Here is a 14,952-nt window from a genome sequence, read left to right as displayed (position 1 = left end):
TAGTTACATATCCCTTACCTACTCTCACTAGTTACATATCCCTTATCTACTCTCACTAGTTACATATCCCTTACCTACTCTCACTAGTTACATATCCCTTACCTACTCTCACTAGTTACATATCCCTTACCTACTCTCACTAGTTACATATCCCTTACCTACTCTCACTAGTTACATATCCCTTACCTACTCTCACTAGTTACATATCCCTTACCTACTCTCACTAGTTACATATCCCTTACCTACTCTCACTAGTTACATATCCCTTACCTACTCTCACTAGTTACATATCCCTTACCTACTCTCACTAGTTACATATCCCTTACCCACTCTCACTAGTTACATATCCCTTACCTACTCTCACTAGTTACATATCCCCTTACCTACTCTCACTAGTTACATATCCCTTACCTACTCTCACTAGTTACATATCCCTTACCTACTCTCACTAGTTACATATCCCTTACCTACTCTCACTAGTTACATATCCCTTACCTACTCTCACTAGTTACATATCCCTTACCCACTCTCACTAGTTACATATCCCTTACCTACTCTCACTAGTTACATATCCCTTACCTACTCTCACTAGTTACATATCCCTTACCTACTCTCACTAGTTACATATCCCTTACCTACTCTCACTAGTTACATATCCCTTACCTACTCTCACTAGTTACATATCCCTTACCTACTCTCACTAGTTACATATCCCTTACCTACTCTCACTAGTTACATATCCCTTACCTACTCTCACTAGTTACATATCCCTTACCTACTCTCACTAGTTACATATCCCTTACCTACTCTCACTAGTTACATATCCCTTACCTACTCTCACTAGTTACATATCCCTTACCTACTCTCACTAGTTACATATCCCTTACCTACTCTCACTAGTTACATATCCCTTACCTACTCTCACTAGTTACATATCCCTTACCTACTCTCACTAGTTACATATCCCTTACCTACTCTCACTAGTTACATATCCCTTACCTACTCTTACTAGTTACATATCCCTTACCTACTCTCACTAGTTACATATCCCTTACCTACTCTCACTAGTTACATATCCCTTACCTACTCTCACTAGTTACATATCCCTTACCTACTCTCACTAGTTACATATCCTGTTGTGAGGACTGCACCTGAGCAGGTCCCTGCGTCTGACAGCTCCCCCCAGAGGTCGCATGGCGCTGTTACTCAGCCCCGACAAGCGCGTCTCCCTAGATAGACGCTCCCGTTCCACGGCTGGTTCTGTCTGATCTACAATCAGAGACTGCTGTCTCTTCCCGGACTATAAACGCTTGAACAGCCCAGTGGACTACGGGAGTTCGTTCTGTTGGAACAGTAGGTTTACGTCTTAATATTCCTCTGACTATTTTGTCCTTTCCAAGTCATTGTGATTACATTCAATATTCTGAGTGTTTAACTTTCGTTGTTATCTGCCTTTGTTAATCCTAACCTCGTTCTCTCCCTTCTAGCTTGGGTAGATGTTTGCTGGTTTACTAATCTCGTGTTCTTTTTCTCTTGTGCCTAGTTTGTTTGGGAAGACGTCGCCCCTCGCAGCCGCACGTCGCGTTCAATTCACTCGTTTTCTCTCCCATGTTTCTTTCTCCCCCACCTCGCCAAATCCCTCGCGTGCTATTCCCTCGGGGTATTCCCGATATTATTTCCTGGCGTTGCTGAGGCAACCTTGATCCACTACATATTACGACACGGTAAGACTCCATTATATATATATATATGTATGTATGTATGTATGTATATATATATATAAAATACACACACATCGTCATCTGCTACACCACACATTTGGGAGTAACCACACATCTCATTAACCCAGGCCCTCCCGACCTGCTCGCACGACACCACCACCTTGTTTGTTTGTATTACTCTGTTTTGTCTGTATGATTATTCTGCTGTGAATAAACACACGCTTATTTAGCGTTTTCTATGTTGAACTGGTTTGCATTCTCTTATTCAGGTCCCGTTCCTCTGTTCCCATAACATATCCCTTACCTACTCTCACTAGTTACATATCCCTTACCTACTCTCACTAGTTACATATCCCTTACCTACTCTCACTAGTTACATATCCCTTACCTACTCTCACTAGTTACATATCCCTTACCTACTCTCACTAGTTACATATCCCTTACCTACTCTCACTAGTTACATATCCCTGGCCGGTTCATTACACATCACTCACCTGGTTTCCATCCACGCTGTAGCCGTGCTTCAGGGCGAAGATCTTGGCCAGCGAGATGCCCATGGAGAATCCCACGACCGCGATAGCAAAGGAGTCCGTGACCAGGTTAGGTAGCAGAGAGAAGTCTGGGATGGCAGGTGGGAGGAGCCTAGAGGGGTGAGGACAGAATGCACATCAGTGACAGGGACATTTACGAACACACGCACGCACGCACTCACACACACACAGACACACAGACACGCACACACACAGACACACACGCACACACACACACACAGACACACACGCACACACACAGACACGCACACACAGACACACACCCACACACAGCATGGCTATGTTCACACTGCAAGCATTAGTGCACAATTCAGATATATTACCTGTGTACTAGGGGTGTAACGATTCAACCTCACAACGATTCGATTCGATTACGATTCTTCAGGCAACGATTCAATGCATCATGAAATCTCTTCATTTGACCACGATTCGATTAGATTAATCTTCGATTAATTTTCGATCAGTTAATTCACCAAAAAATAATTAATACACAAATGTGGCTGGGGGAACTGATTCACTCAACATGAATGGACTATAGGTCAATAAAAACAATACACACACAAAAAAAACATTAAAAAAATAATAATAATATATATTTTTTTTTTTAATTTAGATTAATTTAGATTATAATCGATTCTAACATATTCAAATCGATGCATCGAATCGAACACATTATGCTCCACTTGTTTTGTCTACTCTCTTGTATAAATACTTTGTTAGCCCGTGACCTGTTCGCTGTATACAAAAAGTAACATACCGTGTTCGAGCCAATCAGCAATACCAACTGAGTCACGTGACTAAGTTACCCTGGACCTGCGCGAGTTGCTATGTGCTAAAAGAATACGACGGGGCTCTATGGAGAAACCATGGCACTCCCCTGACTAAAAGTTGTTTCAAACGAAAACGGCTGGATGTCATTTAGCCAAATCAGCACGGCTGTGAGTGTGAGTCTTTCACCTTTTACATATCCAGCTTTGGTATGGGTTGATTGTTTAGATCGCTAGCATGGCTAACAAATGCAAATATATTGTAGTCTGCCCCGTTGTTCTGACCAGGATTACATTCCTTTCTGCTCCGGTGATGCGCGCGACCACTGAGTCTGACGTATACAGCGAACAGGTCTATACAGAGATCTAGGCTAGGGGGCCATTGCTGTAACCTGCGTCTCTCTGTGTTGCAACATGTCATTCTGTCAGTAAACTCTAAGCTCAATCAAAGACTCTGTTGACCACCTCTGTGAATAATATCGGGTCAAATAATTATTCCACATCAAAACCTGTTGAAAATCCCACAGTCGCCAATGGCGAAGGAATTTGTGAGCAAGTTAGGTAAAAGAGAGACGTCCAGGAAGTAAATAATGGTTAAAGGGGAACTATTTTACTATTTATTTCACTATTTGGGCACCTTTACACAATTCCTGTGAGTTTATGGAACACCTCTGTAATTTTTTATTTTTTTTAATTCATTGTTTTGTATTTCTAATCAAGTCCTCAAAAACAGCATTTTTCTACCTCAAGATCTTAAGCCGTTTTGAGCCTGGGCTCCTAAACCACTGCGCCGCCTGAACATTATCATGCAGCGGTGTCTTTCTGACATCACAAATCATCACATTTTCAGATGACTCAGTTCAGTGAGGGTGAATATTGTGAGAGGAGAATTGGAAGAATGCGCCAATATGAGAATTAGAGACATAGATCATATTAATATAAGTCCACATAGCTAGGAAACAATGCTAAACACTGAAAAAGGCCATTTATAAGATAGTTCCCCTTTAAATAAAAAAATATAAAAAAGGAGCCTGGAGAGTTCTGAGGACAGGATGTTCACCACGCTGGATATGAATAATTAGCAACAATTTGAAAACATTTGAATAATCTCATATTAAAAATGATTAATTTACAGCTCTATATGAAACAGTATTGTAAATGATAAATTCATTACAATCCCAACTGTGTTTTTTTTTGCATCCAGTACAAAAATCCCCTTTACTTCCTCTTACTGTAGATTTACATTTACATTCAGTCATTTAGCTGAACGCTTTTGTCCAAAGCGACTTACAAGTTGCGTGCAACAGGTCAGCAGGAAGGGAGGGTACAACTCTGGCAGCTAAGGGTCAGTAAGATTGTTTGTCGCACTTGAGTGCTACAGTCTTGAGTGCAGTATAGACATATTAGCATAGTAGGTAGTAATATAGGCAAGGTAGATTACTTAGTAGCATAGTAGTATAGACATATTAGCATAGTAGGTAGTAATATACCTTGCCTAGTAGCATAGTAGTATAGACATATTACAATAGTAGGTAGTAATTAGGCAAGGTAGATTACTTAGTAGCAAAGTGCATGACAGTAAAAGACAGTAACCGTGACTGACGACCCACCCCCTCGGTATGGCTCCCACCACGTCCACACCGTGCGTGGCGTTCAGGCCCATGCCGTAGGAGACGCCCGTGGACACGATGACCACGATGATCTCCCCCGGGATCGGCACCGGCAGCTTCTTCTTGAAGCGCTCGTTGACGTCTTTGACGCCGTAGAGGAAGACCATGCACACCAGCCCCACCGCCAGGGTGGCCATGTTGGTGCTGGTGATGTCACTGAAGACGGCCTGGACGCTCTGGGGGGGGGGGGGGGGGGGGGGCAGGCGGAGACGAGAGGGTTGGTCTTCCATACCTACCTACTGTCTACAGTACACAACTGTCCTGCACTGTCTGTCACCATAGTAATCGTCATAACTACCTACCTCATATTATAGTCTAGTCTACCCATATATTCTGTATGATAGCAACAGTGCTGTACTGTATATGCCATATATACATTTATATATCTATATTTACTGCTTATATACAGTATATCCATATCTGTCTGAATATACTTGCATATAATCCTTCTATATACCTAGTTATATACCTGCATATAATCCTTCTATATACCTACCGATACACCTGCATAATCCTTCTATATACCTACTGATACACCTGCATATAATCCTTCTATATACCTAGTTATATACCTGCATATAACCCATATAACTATGATAGCATGTACAATAATGCTGTATATACCGTATATACTGTTTTTTTTTGCCGATCCCGATCTTCGAAAAATCACGTGATCGGGATCGGGGCCGATCACGTGATTTTTCGAAGATCGGGATCGGGACATCCCTAATTGGCACTATTACTCAGTAGTACTAATTGATATATCTTATATCCAGTTTAATTACCTGTACTTTGTATATTACTGTTACACTTTCCTGTTACCACGGCGACTCACATAGACTGCAGCCAGGGGGCAGGTACTCTGTTACCACGGCGACTCACATAGACCGCAGCCAGGGGCCCACTGAAGCACAGGTACTCTGTTACCACGGCGACTCACATAGACTGCAGCCAGGGGCCCACTGAAGCGCTGGTACTCTGTTACCACGGCGACTCACATAGACTGCAGCCAGGGGCCCACTGAAGCGCAGGTACTCTGTTACCATGGCGACTCACATAGACTGCAGCCAGGGGTGCAGTCGTGCACACACGCGGTTTACAGTACACGCCGTGTTATTAGATCACTGAGGCAGAACTAAGTACGCGCGATTGCGCACGGATGTGTACTCGCGTGTACGCGCACACAAAAATGCGCTGTATCCATTCGTTGTGACTAAGTACCCGGCTGGCGGCCACCGTTTTACATAACAAAAAGCGCAGGTAGACTAGGTGTCTGGGTGTTGGCTATCTGAATGCATCTCCCCCTTCATTCTGTGTGACGGCAGTGGAGGTGAATACTAATGTGGCTCGGAATTCGTGATGGGGTCTACCTGCTTATGATTGAATCAAGCGTCTGCCGTGCTGCGCGCCAGCTTTCCAATTGCTCTCTCGCACGCACATTCACACAAATAGAGAGCAAGAAACGCGTATATGCGCTTGTGTGTGTGTGTGTGTGCGTGTGTGTGTGCGTGCGTGTGTGTGTGTGTGTATAACTGCGCACGCGAGTGGGTGTGAGCGCACCACAAGGTTCATCACCAAACCTCCCTGGCTGTGCACTAGGAGTCATGCACACACAAACTTCAAGTAAACACAAGTTGTCTGATTATTTTAAGTTTGCTTTTGTGTTTGTGTGTAAAACAATTTCTTTAATTGAATTAACTTAAACTAAAAGTAAATACAAACTAAATTAACAATGTAACTTACATTGTTAATTTAGTTTGTATTTACTTTTCTAGTTTAAGTTGATTCAATTAAAGAAATGGTAACTACTATTACATTTAAAACATTGTTTGTTTTTCAACCATATCTGTTGACAATATAATTTCTTTATATATTGAAGGCTACATCCTGCTACCTTTTTCAGCTTCTCTATTTAAAAAAAAAAAAAAAAAAAAATCTGTTCTGTGCGCATGCACGTGGCGTGGCGTGTTACCAGTTCCCATATTACGACTGCACCACTGACTGCAGCCAGGGGCCCACTGAAGCAGAGACAGTGGACAGACCTGTCTTTCTTGCCTGCAACTTAAAGTAATGGCTTTGCTTGTCCAAATGACAATACTGACCAAATTGAGATTTATTTTTCTCTTGTCCATTTATTTTGTTTGCTTTCTAATTTAAAATACAGTTTGAAACCGTCTGTACACAGTAGGCTATGTGTGCTAGCAGAGCTATAGTCTCCAGTCACGAGTCACGGTGCACATGTGCGGTGGTTTGTCCACCAAAAAAGCGCCAAAAGATAGAAAAGAAACTAGCAGAGCCAGAACTGTTCAACTCCCCTGGAGCCACAGCCAGCAGAGAAGCCAGTTTACTTTCGCTTTTAAACCAGCTGCAGCCTGAGAACTGGAGTGTGAGGGGATGTAACACTAAAGATGGCGGCAACGACAAAGAATTGCTGCAAAATAAACATACATCTGTTGTTTAAAAAAAAATATATATATATATTTTTTTTTACTTATAACAATTTCAATATTTATCGATATCGAGAAATATGATAACATTATCATATCGTTATCGCGATATGATTTTTTGCCATATCGCCCAGCCCTAGCGCAGGTACTCTGTTACCACGGCGACTCACATAGACCGCTGCCAGGGGGCCACTGAAGCGCTGGGTCTTGACCCCCAGAAGGTACTTGAGCTGCGAGATGCAGACGTGGACCGCAGCTGCCGTGGTGAAGCCTCTCACCAGAGGCTCCGTCAGGTAGATGGCCACGAAGCCAAACCTCAGGAGACCCAGCACCAACTAGAGAGAGAGAGGGGGAGAGGGGGGGAGAGAGAGGGAGGGGGGGAGAGAGGGGGGAGGGGGGAGAGGGGGAGAGAGGGGGGAGAGAGAGGGCGGGGAGAGAAGAGAGAGAGGGGGAGGGGGGGGGGAGAGAGAGAGAAGAGAGAGAAGAGATGGGGGGAGAGGGGATAGGGGGGGAGGGGGGAAAGAGGGGGGAGAGGGGGAGAGAGGGGGAGGGGGGAGAAAGAGAGGGGGGGTAGGGAGAAGGGGAGATAGAGAGGGGGGAGGGGAGAGAGGGGAGAGAGAGAGGGGGGGAGGGGAGAGAGAGGGGGGGGGGAGAGAGAAGACAGAGGGGGGGGGGGGGTAGGGAGGAGAGGGGAGAGAGAAAAGAGAGAGAGGGGGGATAGAGACAGAGGGGGGGAGAGAGACAGAGATAAGAGAGAGAGAGAGAGAGAGAGAGAGAGAGAGAGAGAGAGAGAGAGAGAGAGAGAGAGAGAGAGAGAGAGAGAGAGAGAGAGAGAGAGAGAGAGAAAAAAAGAGAGAGACAGAGAAAGTGAGAGAGAGACAGAGACAGAGAAAGAGAGAGAAGGCATTAAAAACAGAAAATCTATGCAACTTTGACCCACGCTGTGCTGGGAGTGAGATTCCACAACAGATACAGGTGCAGCAGCCTGGAGGTAGAAGGGCAGAGATGTCGACACGGGTTCAGGTTTCACCGAGTGGTGGAAGTCCCACTGCTCTGGGTAAACACTCTGGGCTAGATCCACAAAGAATGGATTGCACGGAGCAAGTTGCACCCTTACTTACAATTCATTATGAATTGAAAATGGGGGACCCTGATGTAACCAAGACGAAAGTCATTCTCTGGTCTGCATCCCCTTAACAATTGTGTGTATTGAGCCATAGTGTATTGTACCCATTCTGCAATCTGTTAATAAAACTTTCATTCAATCAATCAATCTGCACGGTGATTGATTGAATGAAAACTTTATTAACAGATTGCAGAATGGGTACAATACAGTACGGCTCAATACACACAATTGTTAAGGGGATGCAGACCAGGGAAAGTCTTTCGTCTTGTTTACATCAGGGTCCCCCATTTTCAATTCATAATGAATTGTAAGTAAGGGTGCAACTTGCTCTGTGCAATCCATTCTTTGTGGATCTAGCCCTCTGTCTGTGAGCCTGTGAGCTTGTGACAAGGGACTAAACACGTTTCGCAATTATGCCACATCAATGTGGAACGCCCTACCCAAAGCTGTAAAGGAATGTGAATCACTACCCACTTTCAAAACCTGTGAGGATTGGTTCATTCCCCGCCACACGCTCCGCTCCTTTAAGGTACTGTGTTGATTGATGCATTCCCCGCCACACGCTCCGCTCCTTTAAGGTGCTGTGTTGATTGGTGTATTCCCCGCCACACACTTTTGGAGCAAGTATCAATTCCAGCGCGCACCTGTCATAGTTTTTGATTAGCGCCCCTGAGGCTTTTTATACTGGGACTTCCCTTCAATCGATGTCGGGTCGTTTTGGAATACAACTGCTTTTGCCTGCTTTTTCCCCGTTGCTGTACCTTGTCTACTTTCCCTCCAGGACTTTCTGTGGAGATCCGCTGATGAGAACCTTGTTCCCCGTTTGGAGCTGCGCCTCGTTTACCCGCTTTACGCGTTTGCGCTTGGGTGAGTTGGAACCAAACCCCTCTGGATTATTCTGTCTGTGTGTGTGACGAACACCGAAGATTATCATTTTTGTTTGCACTGGACTCAGTTGAAGTGTGTGTTTAGAAGAGACACTGAAGATACCATTTCTGTTTGCACTAAACTCAGCTAACTTGTGTGTTGTGGAGAACACTGAAGATTGTCACTGTCCATTGGTTCTGGACACAGCTAAGGGAGGGAACCACACTGCCTCTGTGTTTCGTTGGACTGTTATTGATATCTCTCTCTCTCTCCGTTTTCCACCTCGAGTTAAAGCTGGGAGTATCTGCAGAGCCGCTACAACGTCAAATACCGATTCCCCACCGCTATCACCAGGAGGATCTGCAGAGCCGCAGAGAACTCTGCCGATGGCAGTCTCCCTTGTTGTTTCATAATTGTTACTTTACCCCTTTGTGACTCTGTAAATAAATACGCCCTAGTATTTGGCTAACTCTGAACTTCCTGTCTGTGCCGTGCGTTTGAGGTCGGTTCAAACCCTAACAAAACCACTCTCAAAGAACACCTACGGGAGACTGCAATTCGAAACTGGCCCCTGTAAATGTCCTAACCCAACCCCCTCCAATGTACAGTAAATGACCAAGTATGGTTTTGTCAATATTCCAATGTACAGTTTTGCTTGTACAGTTGTACAGTGTTCCCCACCCACCCCTCGGTCCGATACTGGCCAAATTCACAGGATCGGATATCGAGAAAAACAGGAAGTATTTTCCCGATCCGATACATGCCGTAAAGTGTGCCATCGCGCGCGACAACACCGCTAGCGTTAGCTAAACATGAGCCGCGATCATGTCAGCTGTGTGGAGTTGTTTTAAGCTCAAAGAAGAAGAAAAAGGCCAAACAGCCTGTGATGTTTTTTTTTATCCACTTTTTCTCCAATTTTCTATTTTTCTCCCATCCCAATTTTCATATCGTCCAATTCAACCCTCCCCTGTCTTCGAACTTTGTTTCTTGCCTCCCACAAGCCGGCTGCAATGTGGACTAAGTCATACATAGCACGAGTCCCCTCCGATACTCGAGGTAACAGCCGTCGCATCTTTTCACCTGCGCGGCTCGATCTTTCAGCGTCGGGGGTCTGGGCTTTGGAGGGGCCCCGCCCCCGTCGCTTCTTGATTCTACTGCGCAGGCGCACCAACCGACCTGTAGGAGTCGCTGTCCACAACGCCCGATCCCCACCCTTCAGTTTCCCTCCCCGTAATACGGCCAATGTGTATTACTGTGGACGACCAGCTAAACTGAAAGCAATGTGGAGAGCGGGGCTCGAACAGGAGGCATCCTGTTCGAGCCTAGTCTCCAGCATTCGTTGCGAGCGCCTTGCCCACTGCGCCACATAGCCACCCAACAGCCTGTGATGTTATGTTAATTAATGTGTGCACGCTAATACGACACAGAGTACAGGCCACCGTACTGGGGTCACGGACAGGTAGGCAGGGCAGAGTGGACTAGGAGCGGACAATGGTGGAGCTACGGACCTAACAGAATAAAGACAATCTGCAACGCAAGTATTTATAGGGGTGGCAGCAACACTGGAAATTGATTGATTGATTGAAAACTTTATTAACAGATTGCAGAATGGGTACAATACAGTACAGCTCAATACACACAATTGTTTAGGGGATGCAGACCAGAGAAAGACTTTCGTCTTGTTTACATCAGGGTCCCCCATTTTCAATTCATCAGGACATATATGACATACATGACATACAGATAGACAGTACTGCTACATCTATACATTTATGACATACCAGATTTGCAAATACAGTACTGTTTGTGATACAAAAAGAGTCCAGAAAAGGGAGTATATACATTTGACGTAGAAACTGTACATTGGAGGAGGTTGGGTGGGGTTGTGTGGGGGGGGGGGTTGGGTAGGGAGGGGTTGGGGGGTTGGGTAGGGCGGGGTTGGGGGGGGAAACACTGTACAACTGTACAAGCAAAACTGTACATTGGGATATTGACAACCATACTACGTAATTTACATTGGAGGGGGTTGGGGGGGGGGAGAACACTGTACAAACAAGCAAAACTGTACATTGGAATATTGACAAAACCATACTAGGTAAGTTATGTATATTGGAGGGGGTTGGGTTAGGACATTTACAGGGGCCAGTTTCGAATTGCAGTCTCCCGTAGGTGTTCCTTGAGAGTGGTTTTGAAAGTGGGTAGTGATTCACATTCCTTTACAGCTTTGGGTAGGGCGTTCCACATTGATGTGGCATAATTCCGAAACGTGTTTAGTCCCTTGTTTGAGCCGAATCTGGGTTTAACATGATTTGTGGAGCTCCCTCTGGTGTTGTGATCGTGGTATTCACTGACCTTTGGGAAGTATTTTGACATGTACATGGGTACCTTGGTCGTGTAGTGTATCTTGTAGACCAGGCCCATTGCAAGTTGCTGTACTCTGTCGTCTACTCTAAGCCATTCTAGGAGTAAGGTCAAGCAGTAGTCTGACCAGTTTGTTTTGAGATGTTTGTAATTTTGTTTTTAGCGCCTTTGAGGTGCTTTGGTACCATGAGGTGCAAGCATAGTCGTAGTACCCTTGAATGAGTGCTCCTGCCAGAGTCTTCAGGGTATTCCTGTTTACCAGAGAGGAGATCCGGTACAAGAATCGAGTTCGTTGATTGACTTTTTTTATTACATTGGATGCCATTTTGTCACAGGAGAGATTAGCCTCTAGGATGGAACCCAGGTAGGTAATTTCATCTTTCCTTGTGACAATATTGTCACCCACTGCAACTTGGTCACCCACCACGGACTTAATTAAACACTTGCAGATTCATCATGGAAACGGAGTATGTAGAGTTTATATGTGCAACGAATGCCACCGTAGTGCTGTATGCGGTGCGCCACTGGGGCGCAGTATCGGATGGGTATCGGCAGATATTCAAGGCTGTGATATATCGGTCTCGGTATCGGATATGAAAAAGTGGCATCGTGCCATCCCTAGCATCTACCGTATCCCACAGCTTTTTATGGTTGTTTGTTATGGCAGCAGTGTGGGGTCAAATACAGGTAGCAGCTGAGAAGAATGTGAATATAGGTCACAAAGGTGAAGGTAAACTGGTTAAGTAAAATGCTAAATGGCGCATTTATATAGCAGCTTAATTTTATCCAAAGCGCTTTACAATTTTGTTCCTCACATTCACCCATTCACTCACACATTCACACAAGGAATATCTACACCTTTTCTTTTCCCCCTAAAGACCTTGTGTAGGAACCCACCAGGATGACTCCCACCAGGGAGAACTAGGGCTGGGCGATAAAACGATAACGATAATTATCGGGATATATTTTAATAATCGATCATACAAATAATATCGATAATTAATAGAATTTTTTTTCTTGTGACCTGCAACCGGGCAGCTTTAAACCCAGAGACAGTGGACAGACTTGTCTTTCTTGCCTGCAACTTAAAGTAATGGCTTTGCTTGTCCAAATGACCAAATTGAGATTTATTTTTCTCTTGTCCATTTATTTAGTTTGCTTTATAATTTAAAATACAGTTTGAAACCGTCTGTACACAGTAGGCTATGTGTGCTAGCAGAGCTAGACTCCAGTCACGAGTCACGGTGCACATGTGCGGTGGTTTGTCCACCAAAAAAGCGCCAAAAGATAAAAAAGAAACTAGCAGAGCCAGAACTGTTCAACTCCCCTGGAGCCACAGCCAGCAGAGAAGCCTGTTTACTTTCGCTTTCAAATCAGCTGCAGCCTGAGAACTGGAGTGTGAGGGGCTGTAACACTAAAGATGGCGGCAACGACAAAGAATTGCTGCAAAATAAAAAATACATTTGTTGTTTAAATAATTATTTTTAAAGAAAATCTTTTTTTAATACTAATAAAAATATCGATAATTATCCATATCGAACGATATGAAAAATGTTATCGTGATATATCGTGATAAAATGTTTGGCCATATCGCCCAGCCCTAGGGAGAACCACGGCTAGCTAGCTGAACCCACCTGGATGACCCCCACCAGGGTGGTGAGAACCACGGCTAGCTGCACCCTCCGGGCGTCGCGGGCTTCCACGTCCAGAACCAGAGAGGCATTGGTGCCGTTGGCCGACTGGACGTAGAACATGGAGTCGGGAGCCTCCCTCACCGTCACGCCGCCGATCATCAGGCTGATCACCGCGAAGGTCCCTGAGAGACGCGCAGGGAAACAGAGCAAGTTTCAAGTTTGTTTATATTGTATGTCACAACAAAATACAGAATACTTTATATGAAATGCTTATTTCTGAAAGAGCCCCTGAGAGTGTGCTACATACAGTAAAAAAGAAAGTAAGTAAAAAAAAAAAAAGTAATTAAGAAATAAGTAAAAGTAAGTAAAGTCGGGCGCCAGGGTGGCGCACCACGTACAGCGCTACGTTCGACTCCCGGACCCGGCGACCCTTGCCGAATGTCTTCCCCCGTCTATCTCCCATTCTTTCTCTCGCTCTCTCTCTACCGGACTGCCCGGTAGAAAAAAAAGTTAAAACTATACAAATCTACGAAAAACATAATAAATATAATTTTTTTTAAGTAAGTAAAGTCAATATACATATATACAATATACAACACAGAGTAAAATGAGTAACAGTGAGGTACAATGCAGAAATGGGATGGGGTACAAAACTTAGACGGGTAGACGCCAGGGAAACAGAGAAGAGTGAAGAGCTGAGAGACGCGCAGGCAAACACGGAGCAGAGCGTGAAGAGCTGAGAGAGTTCACGTGCTGAACCTGTTCAGGTGAGGACCAGTGCTGCTCGGAGAAGGACCATATAGTGCTGAACCTGTTCAGATGAGGACCAGTGCTGCTCAGAGAAGGACCATATAGTGCTGAACCTGTTCAGATGAGGACCAGTGCTGCTCAGAGAAGGACCATATAGTGCTGAACCTGTTCAGGTGAGGACCAGTGCTGCTCAGAGAAGGACCATATAGTGCTGAACCTGTTCAGATGAGGACCAGTGCTGCTCGGAGAAGGACCATATAGTGCTGAACCTGTTCAGATGAGGACCAGTGCTGCTCGGAGAAGGACCATATAGTGCTGAACCTGTTCAGATGAGGACCAGTGCTGCTCGGAGAAGGACCATATAGTGCTGAACCTGTTCAGATGAGGACCAGTGCTGCTCGGAGAAGGACCATATAGTGCTGAACCTGTTCAGATGAGGACCAGTGCTGCTCGGAGAAGGACCATATAGTGCTGAACCTGTTCAGGTGAGGACCAGTGCTGCTCGGAGAAGGACCATAATATAGTTCTGAACCTGTTCAGATGAGGAGAAGACACTCTGAAGAAGACACTCTGACCTATATTCTAACGTGACTAGTGGACAGAGCTCAAATAGAGGATTCAAATGGAAAATCCCCAAATGAAGTCAGTGAGGACAGAATGGTGGCTTTAAACTCACTTTAAACTCACTTTAAACTCACTTTAATTAATCCACTCTAAACATTCATTGTGCACAACATCCACATGAAGACACACAAATACCTACATTTTAGTTCTGTATATTTGTATATTTTGTATTTTGTTTGGTCTTTTGCTTGGAGGCTCATACAGAACCAAGCACTGTAATGTTTGTGTACCTTATATGTGACAAATAAAACAAAACTTGAAACTTGAAACTATATACTTGGATCTATTCCCTTGCCTTGATACTCTTCTCTTCTCCTCTCCTGACTCCTAACCTCTGGAAACCATACAAACGTACACAGCAGACTTTGCATTGGCGCACCCTGCCAACTGTGCCAAGCATCAAATGATATTCAGTTCACTCACATGCAGCACCT

At 44.7% G+C, this 14,952-nt stretch overlaps 1 protein-coding gene across 1 annotated transcript in view; it reads right to left on the bottom strand.

Annotated features, from left to right (window-relative positions):
• The window catches only part of slc26a5 (solute carrier family 26 member 5), a 42,768-nt gene that overhangs the window by 22,516 nt on the left and 5,300 nt on the right, over positions 1 to 14,952 (bottom strand). Inside the window, exons 4-7 of the mRNA XM_084330814.1 lie at positions 13,145 to 13,326; positions 7,327 to 7,491; positions 4,650 to 4,885; positions 2,216 to 2,363 (exon numbers count right to left, since the gene is read on the bottom strand). Coding sequence (XP_084186940.1) covers positions 2,216 to 2,363; positions 4,650 to 4,885; positions 7,327 to 7,491; positions 13,145 to 13,326 — 731 coding nt within the window. The remainder of the gene's footprint in view (positions 1 to 2,215; positions 2,364 to 4,649; positions 4,886 to 7,326; positions 7,492 to 13,144; positions 13,327 to 14,952) is intronic.

This window comes from Notolepis coatsorum, assembly GCF_963971535.1.
Source record: "Notolepis coatsorum genome assembly, chromosome: 15".
NCBI classification, from domain to species: domain Eukaryota; kingdom Metazoa; phylum Chordata; class Actinopteri; order Aulopiformes; family Paralepididae; genus Notolepis; species Notolepis coatsorum.
The sequence above is the reverse complement of the archived record's forward strand: the minus strand, read 5'-3'. Positions and strand labels throughout refer to the sequence as shown.